Below are 21,671 nucleotides of genomic sequence, written 5' to 3'. Positions count from 1 at the left end.
AATCTAAAAATGACATGGCAGCAGTCCAGTGTCATGATGAGTAATGCTGTGAACTGAACAGGAGATGTGCTGTCTAAGTATGACATTTTACATAGTTTGTGTCATCTCGAGCTAAGTTAGAGTGGAAAGCTGAAGTAATTAGAGAAACAATTCAGGAAAAAAACCTCAACACTTTTGCCTCAATCACCTGCATTTTACAAAGTCTTTATTTGGTCTGAATCATCCAGATAATTTCCTCAATTTTCCACCTCGCCTTGCTGGTGTAGACTTAGTCTATGTGTGGTGATTGAAAGGTGACATCAGAATGGTTTAAACTACTTCACTGAATTTCCCTGTGTTGTCTACTAGTCTTTAGAGATTTGGGGCTTTTAAAAAAATTCTTAAAATTAAACTTCAGGGAATTTTAAATTTTCCTTCTAGGTTTTGAAATATTATTTTCCATTTTGAATGTTTCTTGACCTCTCCTGCATTTTGGAGACAATTCACATCTTGGGCAATTTTATTTGATTCCCCACCTAGGCACCTATTGTAGCCAAGATGGCATGAATAGTAGCAGGAGTTATGGCAAAAATCTACTTTGGGGATTAAAATATCAGTTACAGGACCAAGTAGAAAAGCAACCCTCTAGTCAGGAATGGACTAGCCAAGACTGCCAAACTTCTACTTAAGTAGAAAATATTTTTTTGATCTGCATATTGCACATTAAGATTAATCAAAATTCTGGGCTTTTGATAAGCAATGTTTATATTCATACTGTCTGACAGTTAGGGAGCAATTGAATGTTGTTTGATGATACATACCAGATTTGGATTAGTTAGTCACAAATGCTCCCCGTTACATTTCAGTTTCTGTTGATTTGAGGTTGACAGTGATGCTCTGAATGATGGTAAAAATCACATATCCATCCCCCCAAACTTCCTTATCTCCTGTTGTTACTAACTTCCCTATTTAGGAAGTTAGGTATATCTGGGGTTTTGCCATGAAGCTCCCAACGATACCCAGGGTCTTTACCAAAGAAAAGGACACAAGCTTTTCTGACTTCTTGCTGAATCAAGTATAAAGAACATATATAGAATTCTTTGTTGGTTTGGAGATAATGCTGCTAATGGAGTGAGATTATATCCATCAACCGAAAGCTCGTTGTGGGCAGGGAACACGTCTGTTAATTCTGTTGTACTGTGCTCTCCCAAGCACTTAGTACCGTGCTCTACACATAGTAAACACTCAATAAATACCACTGATTGAATGATTGATTGATGGGTGTGGGTATCACTGAGAGAGAGAGAATTTCTTACAAACTGGGTCCTAAAGATCTAAAGTCATTCCAGTGTCCGTCCACCTCTGACAGTGGCATACGTTGCTTGGGGGAACAGAGTGATGATGACTGCCTCTTAGAAAATTTATAGGAATGGAGTTTGTTTGCCAGACACAACCTGTTCTACTTTTTAAAAAATCTATATCATCTGTTTCTCTTCTTTTGGCTCTGGTAATGTACATCTTGTCTTCTTGATCTGTAGAGGGGAGTTAACCTCATTCACCTCTCCTCCTGTATTCTCCTCGAGCTTGAAGGATACAGATTTAAGCTTCCCTCAGTGTGTTTAACTGCAGCTGCATATCTGGTGTCTGGGTAAGAGACTCAGTCTCATTTTATTTGCAATTCTCTTTCATTTACCAAAGGCACAGCAAAAAAACCCAATCTCAAACTTGCAATGATTGCCACAAGTCAAACATTTGAAAAAAGGAAGGCCTCTCAACTTTCAGTGTTCTACCGGTTTTTCCATTATTAAACTTCCAAAATAATAATAATAATTAAGGCATTTCTAAAGCACGTACTATATGCCAGCCACTATACTAAGTGCTGGGGTGGATATAAGCAAATTGGGTTGGATCCAGTCCCTGTCCCATGTGGGGCTCACAGTCTCAATCCGCATTTCACAGATGAGGTAACTGAGGCCCAGAGAAGTGAAGTGACTTGCCCAAGGTCACACAGCAGGCAAGTGGCAGAGCTGGATTTAGAACTCATAACCTTCCGACTCCCAGGCCCATTCTCTATCCACTAGCCATGCCATACACATAAATCTGAGACATTTTGATTAACATTTTGTACTCATGACCAATAGGGAAGATAGTGGGAAAGATACTTACAGTGTAGAACCAGAACTTCACGATGGGCGCATTATAGAATTCATATATCTTTCTTCCAAGGGGGATTAATCTGTGCCTGCTATGAACTTCCTCTTCATCCTTCTTCCGGGATGACTCTCCATTGTTTCGCCCCAACATTGCCTGAAATGAAAATGACAGGACTGAGATGTTTCTTTATGAATCCAGAGACACCTCTCTCAGGAAACCAACCTCAGAAGGAATTACTACTTATGGCAATGAGAAAAGGCATTTGGACTGAGGCCTGCTTTGACCGCTTTGCTTCAGCTTAGTCTCGGGTTGTTCATTTGGTACATCGCAGAAGAGGGAAATTGCACATTCCCAGGAACTGGAGACACTGGACAGATTGATGCTGGGTTCTGTATGGGTTCTGTGTGCGTGGCCTTGATACTCGCCTCCCTGGCCCACCATCTCCTCATCTTTGGCTCCCTCTACTCTTCAGCCCCGGCCCTAAGTCCTAGTCGAGTCTGAACCCCACCTCACTCTCCTAATCCCGAAAGTCACATAGGTGTCACTGCTGCTCCCTGCTCCCACTGTTGAGACGATGGGGCTGGATCCTGCACAAGTGTGGAATCTGGCACAAATGCAGGACCTTGTTTGGGAGAACTGGTAGAAATGCCCTTCTAACTCCCTGAACTTGCCAATTCCATCAATAAGCCAATCAACCAATCAATAGCATTTATTAAGTGCTTAAAATGTGCAGCTCACTCTGCTAAGTGCTTGGGAGAGGATAATAATCTCATTCCAGGTCAAGGGCAGATATGTTTTCTATTTCTAATGATTCCACTCAGTGCTATTTCACCACTGCAAACACCCCCAGAATCTTTGGGAAAAGAAACAAAAAACAAAACTGCGTTTTTAGTGTTTGGCTTTAATCAAGACTTTGGATTCAACTGAGGTTAGTCTAGAGGTTTATTTTTGTTGGAGGTGGGAATTGTCTAAATAGTTTTTTTTAGTGGCTATCTATAGCAAAGGGGGCTAGTGTCATTACAAAAATCAGCTGGAGTCATGTTAGATATAGGGACGTAGGAATCTGAGCAAAGCGAGAGGCCAGATCATTATGAATGTTGTCCCCAAATGAACCCCTATGCCTGCCAACAAAAAGGATTATTAAGCACAGAACATGCCTAAGCATTTTCAAGGCAAGCATTCTCAGCAATTCCGCATTATTTAATTCAGAATGATTCGGCCCCTCTCCATTTAGCTAGTCTACACTCTGCACTAAAAATTGGTTTGAAGAATATTTTGCGTCAAAAAAATATACATCAACATTGTAGGTTGCCCCTAGGAGTTTAAATGGTTTTGAAAAACAAAACAGAACAGAAGAAATCTAGGGGCCTCTAGTGAAATTGCAGGTATCCTGGGGTTGCCTGCCCTGAGCCCAGACCAATCCCCAGAACAGGTGCACACTAAACCGCCCCCTATTGACTCTAAAGAGTTATTGCACTTTCTATATATTTAAAAGTCCTGTCAAGGAAGGACTTTGGCTCCAGCAAGAGCCCCAGCACCTCTGTCTAAATCCTGATTTGGCAGTCGGGCAGAAGAATGGTGTCTCTGTTTGTAATTGAGATAGGAGACGAAGATAGGAGATTAGGGAAGCAGCGTGGCCTAGTGGGAAGAGCACAGTCAGAGGACCTGGGTTCTAATCCCGGCTCTGCCTGCTTTGTGACCTTGGACAAGTCCCTTAACTCCTTTGTGCCTCAGTTCCCTCATCTTTAAAATGGGGATTCTATACCTGTTCTCTCTCCTACTTAGACCGTGAGCACTACGTGGCATCTGATTATCTTGCATCTACCCCAATGCTTAGTACAGTGTTTGGCACATAGTAAGCACTTAACAAATACTACCATTATTAAAGTTCTGAAGAGTCTTATAATATAATCATAGTTCAATTAAAGAATGAAGAGCACGTGCATAATAACACTGTGAATAGTTGAGGAACTTATTTAGGAAATTTCAAATTTTACCTTTTTTTTTTAGACACCTTGAATTTTCAAGAGTGTCTCAGAATCCCTTACCATACAAATACCTCCTGACAAGGATAATTTTCACCCCTCCTCCCACCCCAATTACTTGTTGAAGTCAAGCATATTTAGACCAGGACTCCGTAGCCAAAGCAAAATGGAGCTAACTCAGGCAAAAATTCCTGCACTTCCCTTTACTATTCAGATATTTCAGAGTTAATGCAAGTTGAAAAGTCTTTTTCTTGTGATTTTAAGATTTATGGCATTTATTGCTTGTTCATTTAAATAAAAACTTTTGGAATTTAATAAGTTCAATTTTTAGCATCTAACTTTTCATTGTTTTCTGGAGTTAAATGTTTTTGGGTTTTGTTTTCCCAGCTTCTCCTTAAGCAGAATAATTCAAAGCTTAAATAAAGTTCCCTAACCATGAAAAGCAAAAACTCTGGTTTCTTGGCTGGGAGATTGTGAAGTGTCATAGTCAGTGGTTGAACATAAGTGGGGCCTATTTTCTGTGGGCCTGTGCTCATGGCTGCAGATACGCCCACACACCCACAAACATAGTTTATAAGTCTTCATTTGAAAAATGAATTCTATTTGGATTTAGGATGTGTGAAATGTCTTCCCACAGGATATTTGCATCAAATAAGCCAAGCTTGATATGTCTATGCATAATTTTGGAAGAGAAAAAATCAGAGCAGGCCTGACTATATTCTGTTTTAAACTAGAGAACATTCGTGGCTCAATTATAAACCCCATGAAAATAGATTTCAGGAGCAGACAGAAATAAATCTCACAGGATCAGTGGTAGACTTCTAATTATTTTCAGGTTGATACAAATGCCCATGCTCACAAAGCTCAAATACCTCTTCTCACACAAAGAGACATACACACTGATTCATACTGTAACTGTATTAGCAGATAGGACTCTAAGATGGGTGGTTAAAGGAACAGTTGGTCTGGTTATATTCTTATCTTTAGGAAAACATTACCCTGATTTCTTCCCTCATTTTGGAGTGGGCGGGTTGGTAGTTTGAACTCTAAAAACACACTCTGTTCATTGTGAGGCATTTTCCCTGTGGAAAAGGAAACTAATTACCCAGAACCACGGAGATTCTAACATTAGAGAATCCCCTTTAGTGACCCCGGCAGTGGCCGACGCTCCATGCTGATCTCACCAGTCTCACTGTTCAGCTCATCAATTTAGTGTGCTTCATTATTATGCCTGTGAAAAACACAGATCTAGGAACTCCACTCTTGCCTTCTTTGGTTTGTTAAGGGCCTGGTAATGATCAAAATTATTACCTGAGTGGGATCTGGAAATAATCAGCCTAGCAGCCTTCAGTCATTATTTCTACTCGAATGTAGACAGAATCGCAACCAGTCTCCTATCAGCACCCTCCTGGGCATTCTACTTTGGGAGGCAGTAGGCCCCAGAAGTCACCCCTGGATTTGTGTCTGCGGGGACTGGCTAGAATGCTTCTGGACTCTGGGAGGACCTGGGGGCCTTGATGAGCTGAATCAAAACCCTGAGGTCTTAGAACTAGAACTTGGGAGTAGGTGGACACATTGGCTGTGTGACCTTGGTCAAGTCACTTCACTTCTCTGTGCCTCAGTAACTTCATCTGTAAAATGGGGAATGAGACTCTAAGCCCCATGTGGGACAGGGACTGTGTCCAACCCGATTTGCTTGCATCCACCCAGTGCTTAGTACCTGGCACCCGGAAAGTGCTTAACAAATACCACAATTATTATTACAGGACTAGCCAAAGCCTTTTATCTGGGTCACTGGGATCAAACTGCTCTCAGGAGAATCCTGCAGCAGCTGGGGACCAAATTCAAGCCTAAGGGATATGGGTAGGAATTGGTTCAATCAGTCGTATTTATTGAGCACTGACTGTGTGCAGAGCACTGTACTAAATGCTTGGGAGAGTATAATATGTTGCCTGCCCACAACAAGCTTACAGTCTAGGGGGATATGTTCAGTAGTGGGAGAAACTGAAAACCTCTGTTAAATCTCCAGACCTTGTTTTCCTCCTTGTATCCAATGCTCGGTCCCGAGTTGCAGGAGCTGCCTGATTTAGGGAATGCTGCCATTCTGGAAGACACACACTATAGCCCCACCACATCACACTCAACCCTACAGGCTTTCAGTGACTCACTGGTTACCAGTGTAAGGAAAGCTTTACTGCTCAAAGTTAAACCAAGCAAGTTTGGGATCCATTTCTGTGCTAAAGAGAGATTTCAACTCACAGACAATTGCAATAGATTGTCCACCCCTCTTTTAGGGGATAAAGCTCTCATCAGATTTTTAGAGAAGGAGGCAGGTCATCTGATGCTGAGAGAAACCTTGCATTTCTCAGAAAGAAGACTAGGACAGCACTGATTCCCTTTTATGTGTGCAGAGAGGAAAACCCTAAGGGAAATACATCACAAGCCAGGAGCAGGAAGTGCTCCCATCTCAGGGATGGGCTATACCAACCCTCTTCAGACTCTCCTGCACCTGCCAGACTGCAAATTGCTTACTGGATTTTAATGAGCCTTTGGTCAGTGGATCAGAAACTGACAGGAATCAATTGTGAAAGTCAATATCTTCAAGGGAAGGCTTTCCACCAACTCCATGTTGGTTTCTGATCTTTCTCAAAGACTAGATCTTGCCTGCAGATCCAGTCCAGAAGGCAGGAATGGGCCTGTTTGGTTTTTTAAGATGAATTAAGAAACACCTATCATTTTATTGTACTCGGCTGTCAAGGAAGTTCTCAGTGGACTTTTACTTAAAGTTTCAAAAGCTTTCTGGCCTAGGAAAAAATGTGTGTTTTTTTATTGCTTGGACAGAGTTCAGCGGAAGCTCATTTAATCAAAGTGGGATGACGGCAAAGTATTAGATTGTCTTGCCTCTAGCTACCTGAAGCACAAAGCACATGCCTCAGTCAAGAAAAACAAAGTAAGTGTAACACCCAAACCTCAGCATTCAATTAGGACTATATGTCTTTACCCTAGAATGAATGAGGAACAAATATTTGATCAGCAGAGCAGCTTCTGAGAACTGAAATTGGCTGCCAATAACAATATACAAGTGTCAATTCCTCCCTCCCCTTTCCTTGATAATGAGATTGCCAATCAGTCTGGCCCTTAGCTTATCCTAAGCTTTGGGATTCTACATTCTTGACTGTCATGTAGTAGCAGTAGTAATAGTATTTAGTGAGCACCCATTGGGTGCAATACAGTGTACTAAATGCTTGAGAAGTACAAAACAGAGCTAGACATGCTCCCAGCCTCCTGGAAGTTTACCCTCTAATAGGAGAGACAGACCCAGAAATATTTACAGATAATAAAAGTGAGTATTGAATATATACTTGAATAGCATATTTACAAATGTACTTAGAATGGGTATAAAGAAGTGCATTGGGGCTAGAAATGGCAGGTGGGTTTGTATGACTGAATGGTAAGAACTAATCAGGACAATTAATTGGAGGAGGTGGGATTTTAGGAAGGCTTTGAAGGTGAGGAACCCTGTGATCTGTCTGATGTGGAAAGGGGAGGGAGTTCCAAGCCAGGGGAACAGCACTGGTGAGGGGACAAAGGCAGGTGAGACAAAAGGGAGAGGGTTTGAGAGGCATGAAGAGAATGAGCTGGGGAGTAGAAGGTGAAGACAGCAAATATGTAAGATGGGGCAAGTTGGTGAAGCCCAGGAGAGGATTTTTTTGCATGTCTATCTCCCCCTCTAGACTGTAAGGTTGTGGTGAGGACTGTTGTACTGTACTCTCCCAAGCACTTGGTACAGTGCTCTGAACACAGTAAGCACTCAATAAATACCATTGATGGATTGATTGACATGGGAAGCCAGTACTGTGAGCCCACTGTTGGGTAGGGACTGTCTCTATATGTTGCCAACTTGTACTTCCCAAGTGCTTAGTACAGTGCTCTGCACACAGTAAGCACTCAATAAATACAATTGAATGAATGAAAGTAGAAGGTTTGGAAGAGTGGGGACCTGTGGACAGGAGTGCTCCAAGAAGATGATCTATGCAGCAGCAGCAGAGAGTATAAATTGGAGGTTGGGGCCAGGAGTTTGACTAGAACTTGGACCAGGGTGGTAGGCGGGTGGGCAAAGGGAAAGCGTGGACTCACGAGATACTACGTAGGATGAACTGGCAGGATTTGGCAGGGTGTGGAATGTGAAAATTGAAAGACAGGGAGGAGTTCAAGATGACACAGACGTGGCAGGCTTCAGGAACAGGGAGGATAGTGTTGTTATCGACAGAGATGGGGAAATTAGGAGGGGTGCTTTTAGAGTGGGAGTGGGAGGAGATGAGTAGTGGAACTTTAGCCATATTATATCATCATCAATCGTATTTATTGAGCGCTTACTGTGTGCAGAGCACTGTACTAAGCGCTTGGGAAGTACAAGTTGGCAACATATAGAGACAGGTGCTGGTGGTACATGCAGGTGGAGATGTCTTGGAGGAAAGAGGAGATGCAGAATTGCCATAGGCCTACCCTGCACCCCTAGGTCCTTCAGAAGGATTCTGCTGTATCAAGTTGGTTACTTTAATATGAGGCGCTTACTATGTGCCAGGCACTGTACTAAGAGCTGGGGAAGTATTAGCTAATCAGGTTGGACACAGTCCACTTCCTTCAAAGGGATCATAGTAGTAGTCCCCATTTTAAAGATGAGGTAACTGAGGCTCAGAGAAGTTAAGTGACTTACCCATGGTCACAGAGCAGACAAGCGGCAGAGCTGGGATTAGAACCCAGGTCCTCCTGGCTCCCAGACCCGTGCTCTATTCACTAGGTCATGCTGCTCCTCATGTACTCTTTGTTCTTCCCAAGTGCTTATTGCAGTACAGTGTCCCCATCGGGTGCTCAATGAATGCTATTACAACCACTACAGCTACTATTATTACTGCCAAGACTACTAATACTCAAAGAGTTTACAATCTAGCGGGGGAGACAGGCACAAAATAATTTATAGGTAGGAAGAAGAGAATAAAAAGATGGCTATGTGGCTGTGTAAGTGCTTAAATAGTCAATATGAATAGAAGTGCTACAGATGGTTGTGAGTGCATAAGTGTGGAGGTGGTGCAAAATTGCCGAGCCAAAGGAACTAGGCTATCCCCGTCAAGAAGCACCAAGGAGGCGGGAACAGAGGATTTCCAGCATAGCAAGTAGGCGGATAGTTCTTTAATTACCGTCAGTTCCATGTCCTCCTCCTCTTTTTCCTTTGTGGGCTTCTCTGGTTCCTCTGGCTCCTTCTCTTGCAGGTGGATTTCATGGGCCTGAGACATGTAAGGCATGTCATCTTTGTTCTTGAACTCCAAGCTGAGAATTGAAGGAGGAAGTAGAATTCCTAGAATTACCTAAAGCAATGATAATGATAATAATAATCATCATCATAATTAACGAAGTAGGATGACGGCAGATGCTTAGTATCAAAGGGAACAGGGCCTTTGGGCCTCATGTGCTTGTTGGTCTGGATGCGCGTGTGAGTTTGAGAGGAGAGGGACACTCCGCGAATGGATGGGAAACATGCTGCATTTTGGAGCGCAAGAATCGCAAAGCGATTTACAGGATTCACATAATCCTGTTTGATATTCACTTAGAAATGGGGAGAGGGTGTCGAAGAGAGGCCAAGTGGCTCATTCACTGTGGTTAGGGGTCGCCTTGAAATGCGAGACAACACTCCTTTTTACAATAAAAACAGTCAATAGCATTGCTCGGTGGTATTGCTTTTGCTATTTCAGCCAGCAGTTGAATTGTTTGTTCTTTCAGATGCTTCAGTGATAGATTTTATTTCTAATTAGACATTTGGTACAAGGAAAGGGCTGTCTACTTTAGAGCATGTTTCTAGCTAGGGTAATTAAAAAGCAGTACACAGGAAGTCATAATTGAGGGTCAATACATCATCCCTAAAATGGATCAGGCATTCCACACTTTTCTCCAATAAATGGAATGTGCTTCTGTCTCTCTGTGACAAAAATGGGAAAACTATGAAACAGTTAATTGTTTGAGTCAAATTACCAAAAGGAATGCCTTACCCTTGGGCTAATACAAAGTCTTTCCCCTGTTTATGTGTTCCCAGCCTCATTTATCAGCAAGAACTGGTGTTAACCCAACCCACAAACCAAATATGGATCGAAACCCCCTTCTAGTCATGATGCAAGATGGTAGGGAATCGTTGTGGGCAGGGGATGTGCCTGTTATATTGTTATGTTGTGCTCTCCCAAGTGCTTAGTACAGTGCTCTGCACACAGTTAAGTGCTCAATAAATATGATCGATTGCTTGATTGGGGAAAAAAAAACAAAAACCCTTTCTGACATTTTCCAAAGGACTAGAGAAAGGTAATGTTTTCAACAGGAAAGTGCTACAGGGAAACAGTGTAGCCTGGTGGAAAGAGCACAGGACCAGGAGTCAGAAGAGCTGGATTCTAATTCCGGCTCCACCACGTACCTGACGTGTGACCTTGGGCAAGTTGCTTAACTTCTCTGTGCCTCAGTTCCCTCCCTGTTGAAACCTTGTTGTGGGGAAGGAACATGTCTACCAAGTCTGTTATATTCTGCTCTCCCAAGCAGTTAGTACAGTCAGTGAGTCAGTCAACCAGTCAATTGTATTTCTTGAGCACATACTATGTGCAGAGCACGTACTAAGCACTTGGTAGAGTACAACAATAAACAGATACATTCCCTGCCCACATTGAGCTTACAGTCTTGAGACAGTAGAGCACTCTGCGCTCTGTGAATACGATTGATTGCAAATGGGGATTCAATACGTGTTTTCCCTTCTACTTAGACCGTGAGCCCCATGTGGGGCCTGGTTATCTTGTATCTAACCCAATGCTTAGTACAGTGCTTGGCACACAGTAAACGCTTAACAAATACCACAGGCATTTTTACTGTTGTTATTATTACTATAGATAGGGAACTTGACACACATGTACAAGAGGCTGACCCTTTAAAGGGATTAGAGGCAGGAGATGGTTTCAGAAGCAACTGCTATATGCAGAAATTTGTAGGTGAGGGTCTGGGATAGGAAAATTCCTCTTGGCCCTGAGTCTGAAGGCCAACCCCCGGTTAAATAGCATCCCAGGTAAGGAGTGTTGTAGATGCTTTTCTTTCTCTCTACTCAGGCTCCTCCCCACCTCCCACCCCATCTCCCACTCACCTTCCTCCTGTCTGATACCCCAGGTGGGATTTGTGAGTGATGATGATAGCATTTATTAAGCGCTTACTATCTGCAAAGCACTGTTCTCAGCGCTGGGGAGGTTACAAAGTGATCAGGTTGTCCCACGGGGGGCTCACAGTCTTAATCCCCATTTTACAGATGAGGTAACTGAGGCCCAGAGAAGTTAAGTGACTTGCCCAAAGTCACACAGCTGACAATTGGCGGAGCCAGGATTTGAACCCATGACCTCTGACTCCAAAGCCCGTGCTCTTTCCACTGAGCCACACTGCTTGATATGTAAGAACAGAGAAGGCTTAGCCTTGGCTATATTGTGTATGGGGCACGGCACTGGGTGCTTTAGCCTCCTTGCCTGGGATGGCAGTTCAGCCTAAACAACAGGACTGTCCTAAGCAGTGGGGACAGTGGTGGCACCTTGATACTCTTCTGGGAGCTATTCTGAGTGGGGACTGACTAGGTGGGTTCCCTCCTATCCCAGCACCTCAAATGTGCCCTTTCTTCCACCCCCAAAAGCTGAGCACCCCAGGCGGTTGCTTCGGCAGCCTGCCCTTAGATTTGACCCTGTCTGATCTTCTCTCAAAGCACCTAGGTATGTCTCCCTTCCCCATCTTTCCAAGGTGACCCAGAACTTCCTCTTCCCTTCTTTTTCTCATCATTCTTCCCTTCCTTCTATTCCCCCCTTCCTACCCTTTCTTTTTCAACTTTTATTTCTGTCCTTCCTACTGTTTCTTCTTTCATTTTTCCCATGAAGTTGCCAGCATTCTGACATAGAGCAGAAGGCACTAGGTTCATTTCAGCAGGGTTATTTATTGAATGCCTACTGGGTGCAGAACACTGCACTAGGCACTTCAGAGAGTACAACCAAGTACAAGATCCAGTCCCTACCCTCAAGGGGCTAAAAACCATATCCCTAAGTGAGGGGAACAAAGACTACGCTGGCTATCAAACAGCATCTGGGCACGTTGGGGGTATGTCTTTTTTTTAATCGTGTTTGCTAAGAGCTTACTATTTGCCAGGCACTGTACTAAGCCTTGGGGTACATGCAAGCTAATCAGGGTTGGACACAATCCATGTCCCATATGGGTCTCAAAACATGAATCCCCGTTTTAGTCAGTCAACTGTATTTATTGAGTGGCTTACTGTGAGCCGAACACTGTACTAGGCACTTGGGAGAGTACATTACAACAATAATAACAGACACATTTCCTGCCCACAAAGAGCCTACAGTCTAGAGGGGGAGAGATGAGATGGGCCTCAGTTACAGATGAGGTAACTGAGGCCCAGAGAAGTTAAGTGACTTTTCCAAGGTCACTCAGCAGACAAGTGGCGGAGTCACGAATAGAACCCAGGTCCTCTGACTCTCGGGCACGTGCTCTATCGACCACATTGCTTCTAAATGTGATATGTATGTTTGTGTGATATAGTTACTGCTGGCATCAATTAAGCCTGCAAAGAATAAACACAATTTTCTTAACAGTGCTGACCTTGAGACCTGAATTTTTGCGCATCCGAAGTCGGCCCATCCACATGTCAGTGAGCAGCATCTGGCTGCAGGTGTGAGCAATGAAGTCCCGGTGCTTAGCGGCAACGGCGAGCTGCAGGCACGTGGCATTGCTCCAGTTCTTCAGTTCATAGGTCAGGAGCTTCATTGCCAGCTGCTCGTCCTGCTTGTAGGACTGGTCCAGCAGCTCCACGGCCAGTTGCCCAAAGTCCCTGCAAAAAGGAAAGCATTTAGATGAGTCTCTCTGGCTGGAGCAAAGGAAAATGGGACTCAAAAGGAGCAGTGTTATTGGTTGGTTGAGTTCTGGTCATGAACCTGCAGTGGGAAGCCATCAGGCTGAGCTCGTTGTGGGCGGGGAATGTGTCCATTTATTTTTATATTGTACTCTCATAAGTGCTTAATACAGTGCTTCACACACAGTAAACACTCAATAAATATGATTGAATGAATAGGAGCCCTGTTTTACTTTCTAGGCCAAGCAAGACTGGGGAGGTTCAGCCTCAGGCTTTACCAAAGGGCTTTGGGTACCATCAAAAGGATGACTAAATCATTGAGAAACAGCAGCTAAGGGTAGACATCAGGTGAGATCTCCCTAAATTCTCCCCTGTTCCCCTCCAGTCCATTCCTCCTCTTGCCCCTTCTTCAATTCTCCCATCTTTCCCAGCAGCATCTCGAGGCGATCCCCCACCTCCTTTCAAAATCTACCCCCTCCACCTGCACCTCAGACCCTATCCTTTCGTACCTTATCAAAAAAAAAAAACCCACTTGCCCTCTCCCTTCTCTCCTCTTTGGCTGCCATCTTCAAATGATCACTTTCCAATAGCTTCTTCCCGTAGCTCGCTGTGGACAGGGGACATGTCTACCAACTCTGTTATATTGAACTCTCCCAAGTGCATAGTACAGTGCTCTGCACACAGTAAGTGCTCAATACATATGATTGATTTCCAACATGCTCGTGTCTCCCTTATCCTAAAAAACACCTCCCTTGACCCCATGGTTCCCTCCAGTTATTGCACCATCTCCCTCCTATCATTCTTCTCCAAATTCCTTGGGTGAGTTGTCTACACCAGCTGCTTCCACTTCCTCTCCTCCAGTTCTCTCCTTGATCCCCTCCAATCTGGCTTCTGCCCCCTTCACTTCACCAAAACTGCCCTCTCAAAGGTCACCACTGATCTCCTTCTTGCCAAATCCAAAGGCCTCTACTCTTAGTCTTCTTCAACCTCTTAGCTGCCTTCGATACTGTGGGCCACTAACTTCTCCTGGAAACACTATCCAACCTCGGCTGCACTGACACTGTCCTCCCCTGATTCTTCTATCATTCTGACCCCTCCTTTTCAGTCTCTTTCATGGGCTCCTCCTTTGTCTCCCACCCCCTAAATGTAGGAGTCTCTCAAAGCTCAGTTCTGGGTCCCCTCCAACTATGCCTGCTCCCTTGGAGAATTCACTGGCTCCCATGGCTTCAGCTACCATCTCTCTTTAAATGATTCCCAAATCTACATCTCCAGTGCTGATCTTTTGCCTTCTCTTCAGTCTCATATTTCCTCCTGCCTTAAAGGACATCTCCACTTGGATGTCTCGCGGACATCTCAAACTTAAAAGTCAAATACAGAACTCCTCATATTCCCACCCAAACCCTGTCCTTCCCCTGACTTTCCCATTACTGAAGAAAGTCTGACCATGCTACCTGTCTCACAAACCCACAACCTTGTCATTATCCTTGACTCATCTCTCTCATTCAACCCACATATTCAATCTGCCACCAAATCCTGTTAGTTCAACCTTTACAACATCGCTAAAATCTGCCCTCTTCTCTCCATCCCAACCACTACCATTTTGATCCAAGCACTGATTCTAACCCGTTTTGACAACTGCATCAGCCTCCTTTCTGACCTCCCTGCCTATCCCCATTCCAGTCTATATACTTCATTCTTCTGCCCGGATTATTTTTCTAAAAAAAGTTCACTTCCTGCTTCCCCACTCCTCGAGAACCTCAAACGGCTGCCCATCCACAACCATATCAAACAGAAACTCTTTACAATTGGCTTTAAAGCACTTAATCACCTTGTCCCCTCCTATCTTACCTTGCTGCTTTCCTACTACACATTTTGCTCATCTAACACCAACCTACTCACTGTACCTCGACCTCATCTATCTCGTCACCGATCCCTCATCCACGTCCTCCCCCTGGCTTGGAACTCCCTCCCCCTTCAGATCTGACAGACCACCACTCTCCCCACCAAGAGACCTTCCCCAACTAAACTCTCATTTCCCCTACTCCCTCTCCTTCTGTGCTGCCCTTGCACTTGGATTTGCACCCTCTACTCACCCCACCGCACTTACATGCATATCCATAATTTTTTTTCCTGTCTGTCTTGTCCTCTAGATTGTAAACTCCTTGATGGGTAGGGGACATGTCTACCAACTCTGCTGCATTGTACTCAAAAGCTTAATACAGTGTTCTGCACATTGTAAGTGCTCAATAAATATGATTAATAATTGATTGGTAGAGGTACTGAGATTATTTAGCCTGAAGGAAAGACTGAAGGTGATTTAATCACAGTCACCACTATTCTGAGCACATGGTAAATAATCAGGCACCACACCCTTAGAGGGTGCAGAAATGGAAGTCCCCAACCATGCTAGTGCAAGGAGGAACTGGACTGCAGTCAACACATAATAATAATAATAATAATAATGGCATTTATTAAGTGCTTACTATGTGCAAAGCACTGGGGAGGATACCAGTTGATCAGGTTGTCCCACGAGGGGCTCACAGTCTTAATCCCCATTTTACAGATAAGGTAACTGAGGCATAGAGAAGTTAAGTGACTTGCCCAGAGTCACACAGCTGACAAGAGGCAGAGCAGGGATAAGAACCCATGACCTCTGACTCCCAAGCCCGGGCTCTTTCCACTGAGCCACACTGCTTCACATCAATTGATCAATTGTAATTATTGAGCATTTATTCAGGGCACTGTACTAAACACACCCCACGTGTTCCTTCATGACTACTGCTCCCAGATGGGAGGTATGGATGCACCTATGGGAAAGAGGAATTTGAGGAGGGTGAAGATACAAGATGTTACTCCCATGAGCTCACTTGTAATGCACCTCTCTCTCATTCACCGTGGCCCTGCTGACCTAGCTGAGGATTGTCAACAAGGAAATGTGGGGTCAGGCTGGGGTGAAGCAGGTACAAGTGGGCCAATCTGTGCTAAAGGTAACTGAGACCAGCCATGGGCCCGATTCAATGATTCAAACAGGGGAAGGCCAGTTGTTCTCCTGTTTCAGATCTGCCCAGGGCCAGATTGAGAGAACTGGACCTGAATCGCTGCATGAGGGATTTGAACAAAAAAAATAATTTCTAGGCAGGAAAAATGAATAAACCTCACGATGGGGGATCAAAAGAGGTGCCTGGAGTCATTTATGTGCAAGCTTGCATGAAAGCAGGACTTTGAATCAAAGCTTCGATAATAATACTTTCAGTACTTATTGTTTACTTTGTGCCAAACGCTGTACTAAGCAATGGGGTAGATACAAGATAATCTAGTCTCGCATGGGGCTCATAGTCTAAGTATGAGGGAGAACAGATATTGAATCCCCATTTTTCAGATGAGGGAACTGAGGCACAGAGAAGTTAAGTGACTGGCCCAAGGTCACACAACATTTAAGTGGCAGAACTGGGATTAGAACCCAGGGCCTGTGCTCTTTCCACTAGGCCACACTGCTTCCAATAGAGCAGGGATTACTTCCTAGATGAACATCTGTTTTAAAGAAAACTCACATTCTAGTACAGCGTTGTGTGCAAGTGCACAACTGTTTACCCTGATATTCTATCCACTTCTATCCAGTTAGATGTGTATTGTCAGAAGGATGCTCCCTGGTACCCTAACAACATTCTATCCCAAATGAGTAGTTAAATGTATAGTTTGAGGAAAAGAGGGTGGGAGATGGGTGAAAAAGTTTTTTACTTGTTTCTGTTTGCCTCCTCCTCCTCTGTCCCAATCTCTGTAAACTCCTTGAGGGCAGGGATCATCTCTACCAACTTTATTGAACTGCACTCTCCCAAGCACTTAGTAAGTGTTCAGTAGGTACCACCGATCGATTGATTAATGGATTGCTATCCTACCTTGAAGGTCCTCTGCTGTCCTAGCTTGAGGGTCTCTCTTAACACAATATCTTTAGAGACCAGAATTCAGTTAAGCAGTGGCAATCTTTATAGAGCACGGGCCTAGGAAACAGAAAGTCATGGGTTCTAATCCCGGCTCTGCCACGTGTCTGCTGTATGACCTTGGGGAATTCACTTCACTTCTCTGTGCCTCAGTTACCTCATCTGTAAAATGGGGATTGAGACTGGGAGTCCCACAGAAGACAGGGACTGTGTCCAACCTGATTTGCTTGCCCCAGTGCTTAGTACAGTGCCTTGCACATAGAAAGCGCTTAACAAATACCATAAATTGAGAAGCAGCATGGCTTGGTGGAAAGAGCATGGGCTTGGGAGTCAGAGGATGTGGGTTCTAATTCCGGCTCTGTCACACGTCTGCTGTGTGACCTTGGGCAAGCGACTTAACTTCTCTGGGCCTCAGTTACTTCATCTGTAAAGTGGAGATTAAAACTGTGAGCCCCACGTGGGACAACCTGATTACTCTGTATCTACCCCAGGGATTAGAACAGTGCTTGGCATTATAGTAAGCACTTAACAAATGCCATCATTATTATTATTTAGGACATCCTTTTCTCAATCACTTAGACAGCTTTCTAGATCTTTCCCCAAATCCCCAATGGCCACATTCTAGATCTAGAGAAGTTCAGAGGGCCTCTGCTTCCCCACTTCCTGGACTCCCTTGTTGCTTTCCTTCTCTTCTCAGGCTACCCTCTATTCCAGGTGATTTCTATTCCCAACTCCACCAGTGTGCTTTCTCAGAGGGAGTTAGGCTGTTGGTAGAGAAACTGGTTGTAGAAGATGGTGGTGACAGGGACCTGGGAAAAGCTTCCTTAGACCAGAATCAGCTGTGGCCCTATTCCAGGCAGTGGGGAAATGTTTTCTGATTCTTCACCCTGAGTCTCCACCTGATCTATTAAAACAACACCTTGCCTTTTCCTGGATGGATTCTTGGGTATTTCAAGCTCAACTCTCAACCTTGGTCCAATTATCCATTTCCATTGTCAAATTTCTTTTCCTGAAGTCAGGATCTAGTTTATATAATGCCCCTGCACTTCTCTGTTACACCCAGTCCATGTGGGACAGGGACTCTGTCAGAGTCGACTGCGTCTACCCCAGCACTTAGTCCAGTGCTTGGCACAAAATAAGTGCTTAATAAGTAACATCAATATTATTCTGGGCCTAGTCAAAGAGCTCTTCAGGCTTGGGATGGTTGCATTTTCTGTGGGAATTCTGGCCTCAGTACAAGCCTTAGGATAAGGCAGTTGAAAATGGCTATCCTCTTAGGGAGCCAGTCTCATTCTTCACTTCTGCCCCTAGGATTAGCACAGTGTATATAGAAAAAAATTATGATAGCCGTGGTATTTGTTAAACACTTTGTGTTAAGCACTGCAGTAAGTGCGGGGATAGATACAAGACAATTAGGTCAGACACAGTCCCTGTCCCACATGAGCCTCACAGTCTAAGGAGGGAAGACAGGTACTGAATCCCAATTTTATGGATGAGGAAACTGAAGCACAGAGAAGTAAGTGACTTGCTCAAGGTCACCCAGCCGGCAAGTGGTAGAACAGGATTAGAACCTAGATCCTCTAACTTCCAGGCCTGTGCTTGTGCTTCTCTAAGGAACCTTTGCCAAAGGATCCCCGCTTGTTCTAGAAGATGTTAAGTGACTCTGTTAATGTTTCTAGATATTAACTTTTCATTGGTACTGAGGGACCAAAGGCCTTTTCCCACAAAACTTTTAGTGACTGAAATGAATTCTTTCTATTCCCTCCCCCCTTTTCTTCCTTAAGCAACTCATTGGTTTTCACACAAAAGTAAGTCAACCTGGAATTGTGGTTCAGCTCCTGGGATATGTCATCCACCATGTCATTCTCTGATGCCTCGTGGGCCATTGCCTTGCAGAGTTTACAGGCCACTAGGGCCTTCGCCATGGCCTCCTCCCCATGTTGCCAGAAGAATAAGGCCATCTTCTGCCTCTTCATTAGGACAGCCCAAACCATCAGCTCGTGGAAAGGGAAAGGGAAGTGATTGATTTCAGGGTCATCCAAATCAATGTCCACTTCTTCTTCTCGTTTCTTGGTTGTTTTCCTCCCTCTCCTCAGGGGAACATCATCCTGTTAATTGAGGGAAACAGAATGGTTTATGAGGTGCAAATGGATTGCAAACAGTTTTTCAGATATTGCATGCTAGGGGAACCAATTTGCCCTCTTTCTATCTTCTTTCCCTCCTTCCCTCCCTCTCTATCTTTTCTAGTTTTTCTGAGCTTGAATAGTCAATGAGATGAGTTTCCCTCAGCACTCTAGCTTCCTACCAAGGTCCTCATCTGTAGCTCTCCAGCTACTCCACACTTTCTTTGATACCAGGGGAGTAGAGTTGAATTTTACTTAAACTGTGAGAAAAATTAATTTACATGTGTTAACCCACTTTTCAACCTTTTTATCAAAGTGATTATCAGCTTTAACTAGGGCTTGACTTGTAATTAATGTAATCAATGACATACTAAAGGATGGAAGAAAAGCTGAGAAACTATGGTAGACTGCAGGTGGATTAGACTAGGTTAATTTTAATTTGACTGGAAAACTGGGTTTATTATCCAGAGTAGGACATTTATAAACATTTCTTCATAAAATAATAAAGTGATGAAAAAGAAAACAAAATTGAATACCTAAGCATCCTTTTCACTTTACACTTGAGCAATCCACAGGGACATTTATAAACCTCAATATGAGAAAATTGATAATCATTGTTATGAGGAGAATGAATAATATAAATAATGAAAAATAAAAAAAGAAAGTTGTCATATTTTCTTTAACAAAAAAATCAATAAATGAAGCTGAACTTTTAAATAAGTGAAAAATTCACGCTCCTGTGTCAATCTCTAAGCATTCTCAGGTATATTTTTTCATACCTCTTCGAATCATGTAAAGGACTGTAGTGAATTCTGTTGCCATATTAAAATAAAAGCATGTTAATATATTAAAAGACAACTGGACATATGCATCCTTACATTGAAAATGCACCTGAAATCTACCATGTAAATTGGATCCATCTGTTTTTTAAGATGCTCTTGATAAAGAGCAGCTCATTAGCAGTGTGAGTTTTGAAACCTAATTGCGACCTGAGGTGGAAAAAAAGCCTCCTGAAAAAGAGACAATTTAGTCTGAACAAAATGTGTTTAGGATTTTGACAACAAACCTTCTGCTTGAAAAGGAATTATTTCATTTGAAATACAAGTAGCTGTCAGGTACTTCTTTTCTTTTCTTTACTCTTTTCTCTCTCTCCGTTCCTTCCTTTCCTATCCTTTCCTTTTTCCAATCTCGATCTCCTTTCTTCTTCTTTCTTCCTGTTGTGCTGTCCCTCTCCCTTAACCAATCTTCTCACAACATCTGATTCTACACCATTATCCCGCTCTGTACATACACTTTTTAGTTTTCGTCTCTCCTTTCTGCTCCCTTCTTTCCATCAGAAGAACATTATCTTCTATCTTGCTTGAGGGTTAAAACTATTAACCCTCAAGCAAAATTGATTTGGAATCCCCTGCTAGGCATTCCCTAGAACAGGGATGAAACAGACGCTGCGTCCTAACTGTTCATCGGCCAAATTCTTCCCATATCCAAGATAGTTCCCATCAAAAGGATTTTTCTGGAGCTTTAGAAACTTTAATATTATATTAAATCTTGATTGTAAGAATAAACTTAAGCTTCCAACTGCCCTCTGTGCATGCCTCCATTTATAAATAGCCTCATGCCTTTTAATCCTATCCACCTCCTGCTCCTTCTTAACTGTCCTCTTCTCTCATGGTCCAGGACTAGAAGTCAGCTAACAGTTTCCCCAATACCAATCCTGAGTATCATCAAAGCCAGTGAGGAAAGCATGGTATTCTGTCAAAGTGTGTATTTTAAGTCTTTTAAGATTCTGGTCATTTTCAAACCTACCTCAACAGGTTTTACCACCTAAAGTTTAGAGTTGTTTTTGGGGATTTATTAGCCAAAATTTCTTTTTACATTTGCAATTAGGACAAAGATTTAACTTTTCATCCCAAGCAAATAGCCTTTCTCACACTGGAAAGCTATTTCCTTACAGTGGGCTGTGCATCAAGATTGAGGATGATACTCATTTGATTTCAGATGGATGTCTACCCGCCATTTAAAACTCAATATGTCCAAGACTGAACTCCTTATCTTCCCTCCCAAACCCTGCCCTCTCCCTGACTTTCCCATCACTGTTGATGGCACTACCATCCTTCCTGTCTCACAAGCCCGCAACCTTGGTATCATCCTCGACTCTGCTGTCTCGTTCACCCCTCACATCCAATCCGTCACCAAAAACTGCCAGTCTCACCTCCGCAACATCGCCAAGATCCCCCCTTTCCTCTCCGTCCAAACTGCTACCCTGCTCGTTGAATCTCTCATCCTGTCCCGACTGGATTACTGCATCAGCCTCCTCTCTGATCTCCCATCCTCCTGTCTCTCCCCATTTCAATCTATACTTCACGCTGCTGCCTGGATCATCTTTGTGCAGAAACGCTCTGGGCATGTTACTCCCCTCTTCAAAAACCTCCAGTGGCTAGCAGTCAACTTACGCATCAGGCAAAAACTCCTCACTCTCGGCTTCAAGGCTCTCCATCACCTCACCCCCTCCTACCTCACCTCCCTTCTCTCCTTCTACAGCCCAGCCCGCACCCTCCGCTTCTCTGCTGCT

The 21,671-nt window shown here is 43.6% G+C and overlaps 1 protein-coding gene across 2 annotated transcripts in view; it reads right to left on the bottom strand.

Annotated features, from left to right (window-relative positions):
- Positions 1-21,671, bottom strand: part of TRPM3 (transient receptor potential cation channel subfamily M member 3) — a 617,739-nt gene that overhangs the window by 61,787 nt on the left and 534,281 nt on the right. For both annotated transcript variants that reach the window (XM_038769495.1, XM_038769496.1), the window contains 4 exons: positions 18,795-19,084; positions 12,789-13,017; positions 9,317-9,484; positions 2,146-2,286 (listed from right to left, as the gene is read on the bottom strand). In XM_038769495.1, the coding sequence (XP_038625423.1) occupies positions 2,146-2,286; positions 9,317-9,484; positions 12,789-13,017; positions 18,795-19,084 (828 nt within the window). The remainder of the gene's footprint in view (positions 1-2,145; positions 2,287-9,316; positions 9,485-12,788; positions 13,018-18,794; positions 19,085-21,671) is intronic.

Source organism: Tachyglossus aculeatus, chromosome X4 (assembly GCF_015852505.1).
Source record: "Tachyglossus aculeatus isolate mTacAcu1 chromosome X4, mTacAcu1.pri, whole genome shotgun sequence".
NCBI classification, from domain to species: domain Eukaryota; kingdom Metazoa; phylum Chordata; class Mammalia; order Monotremata; family Tachyglossidae; genus Tachyglossus; species Tachyglossus aculeatus.
This window is presented reverse-complemented; position numbering and strand designations above follow the sequence as displayed.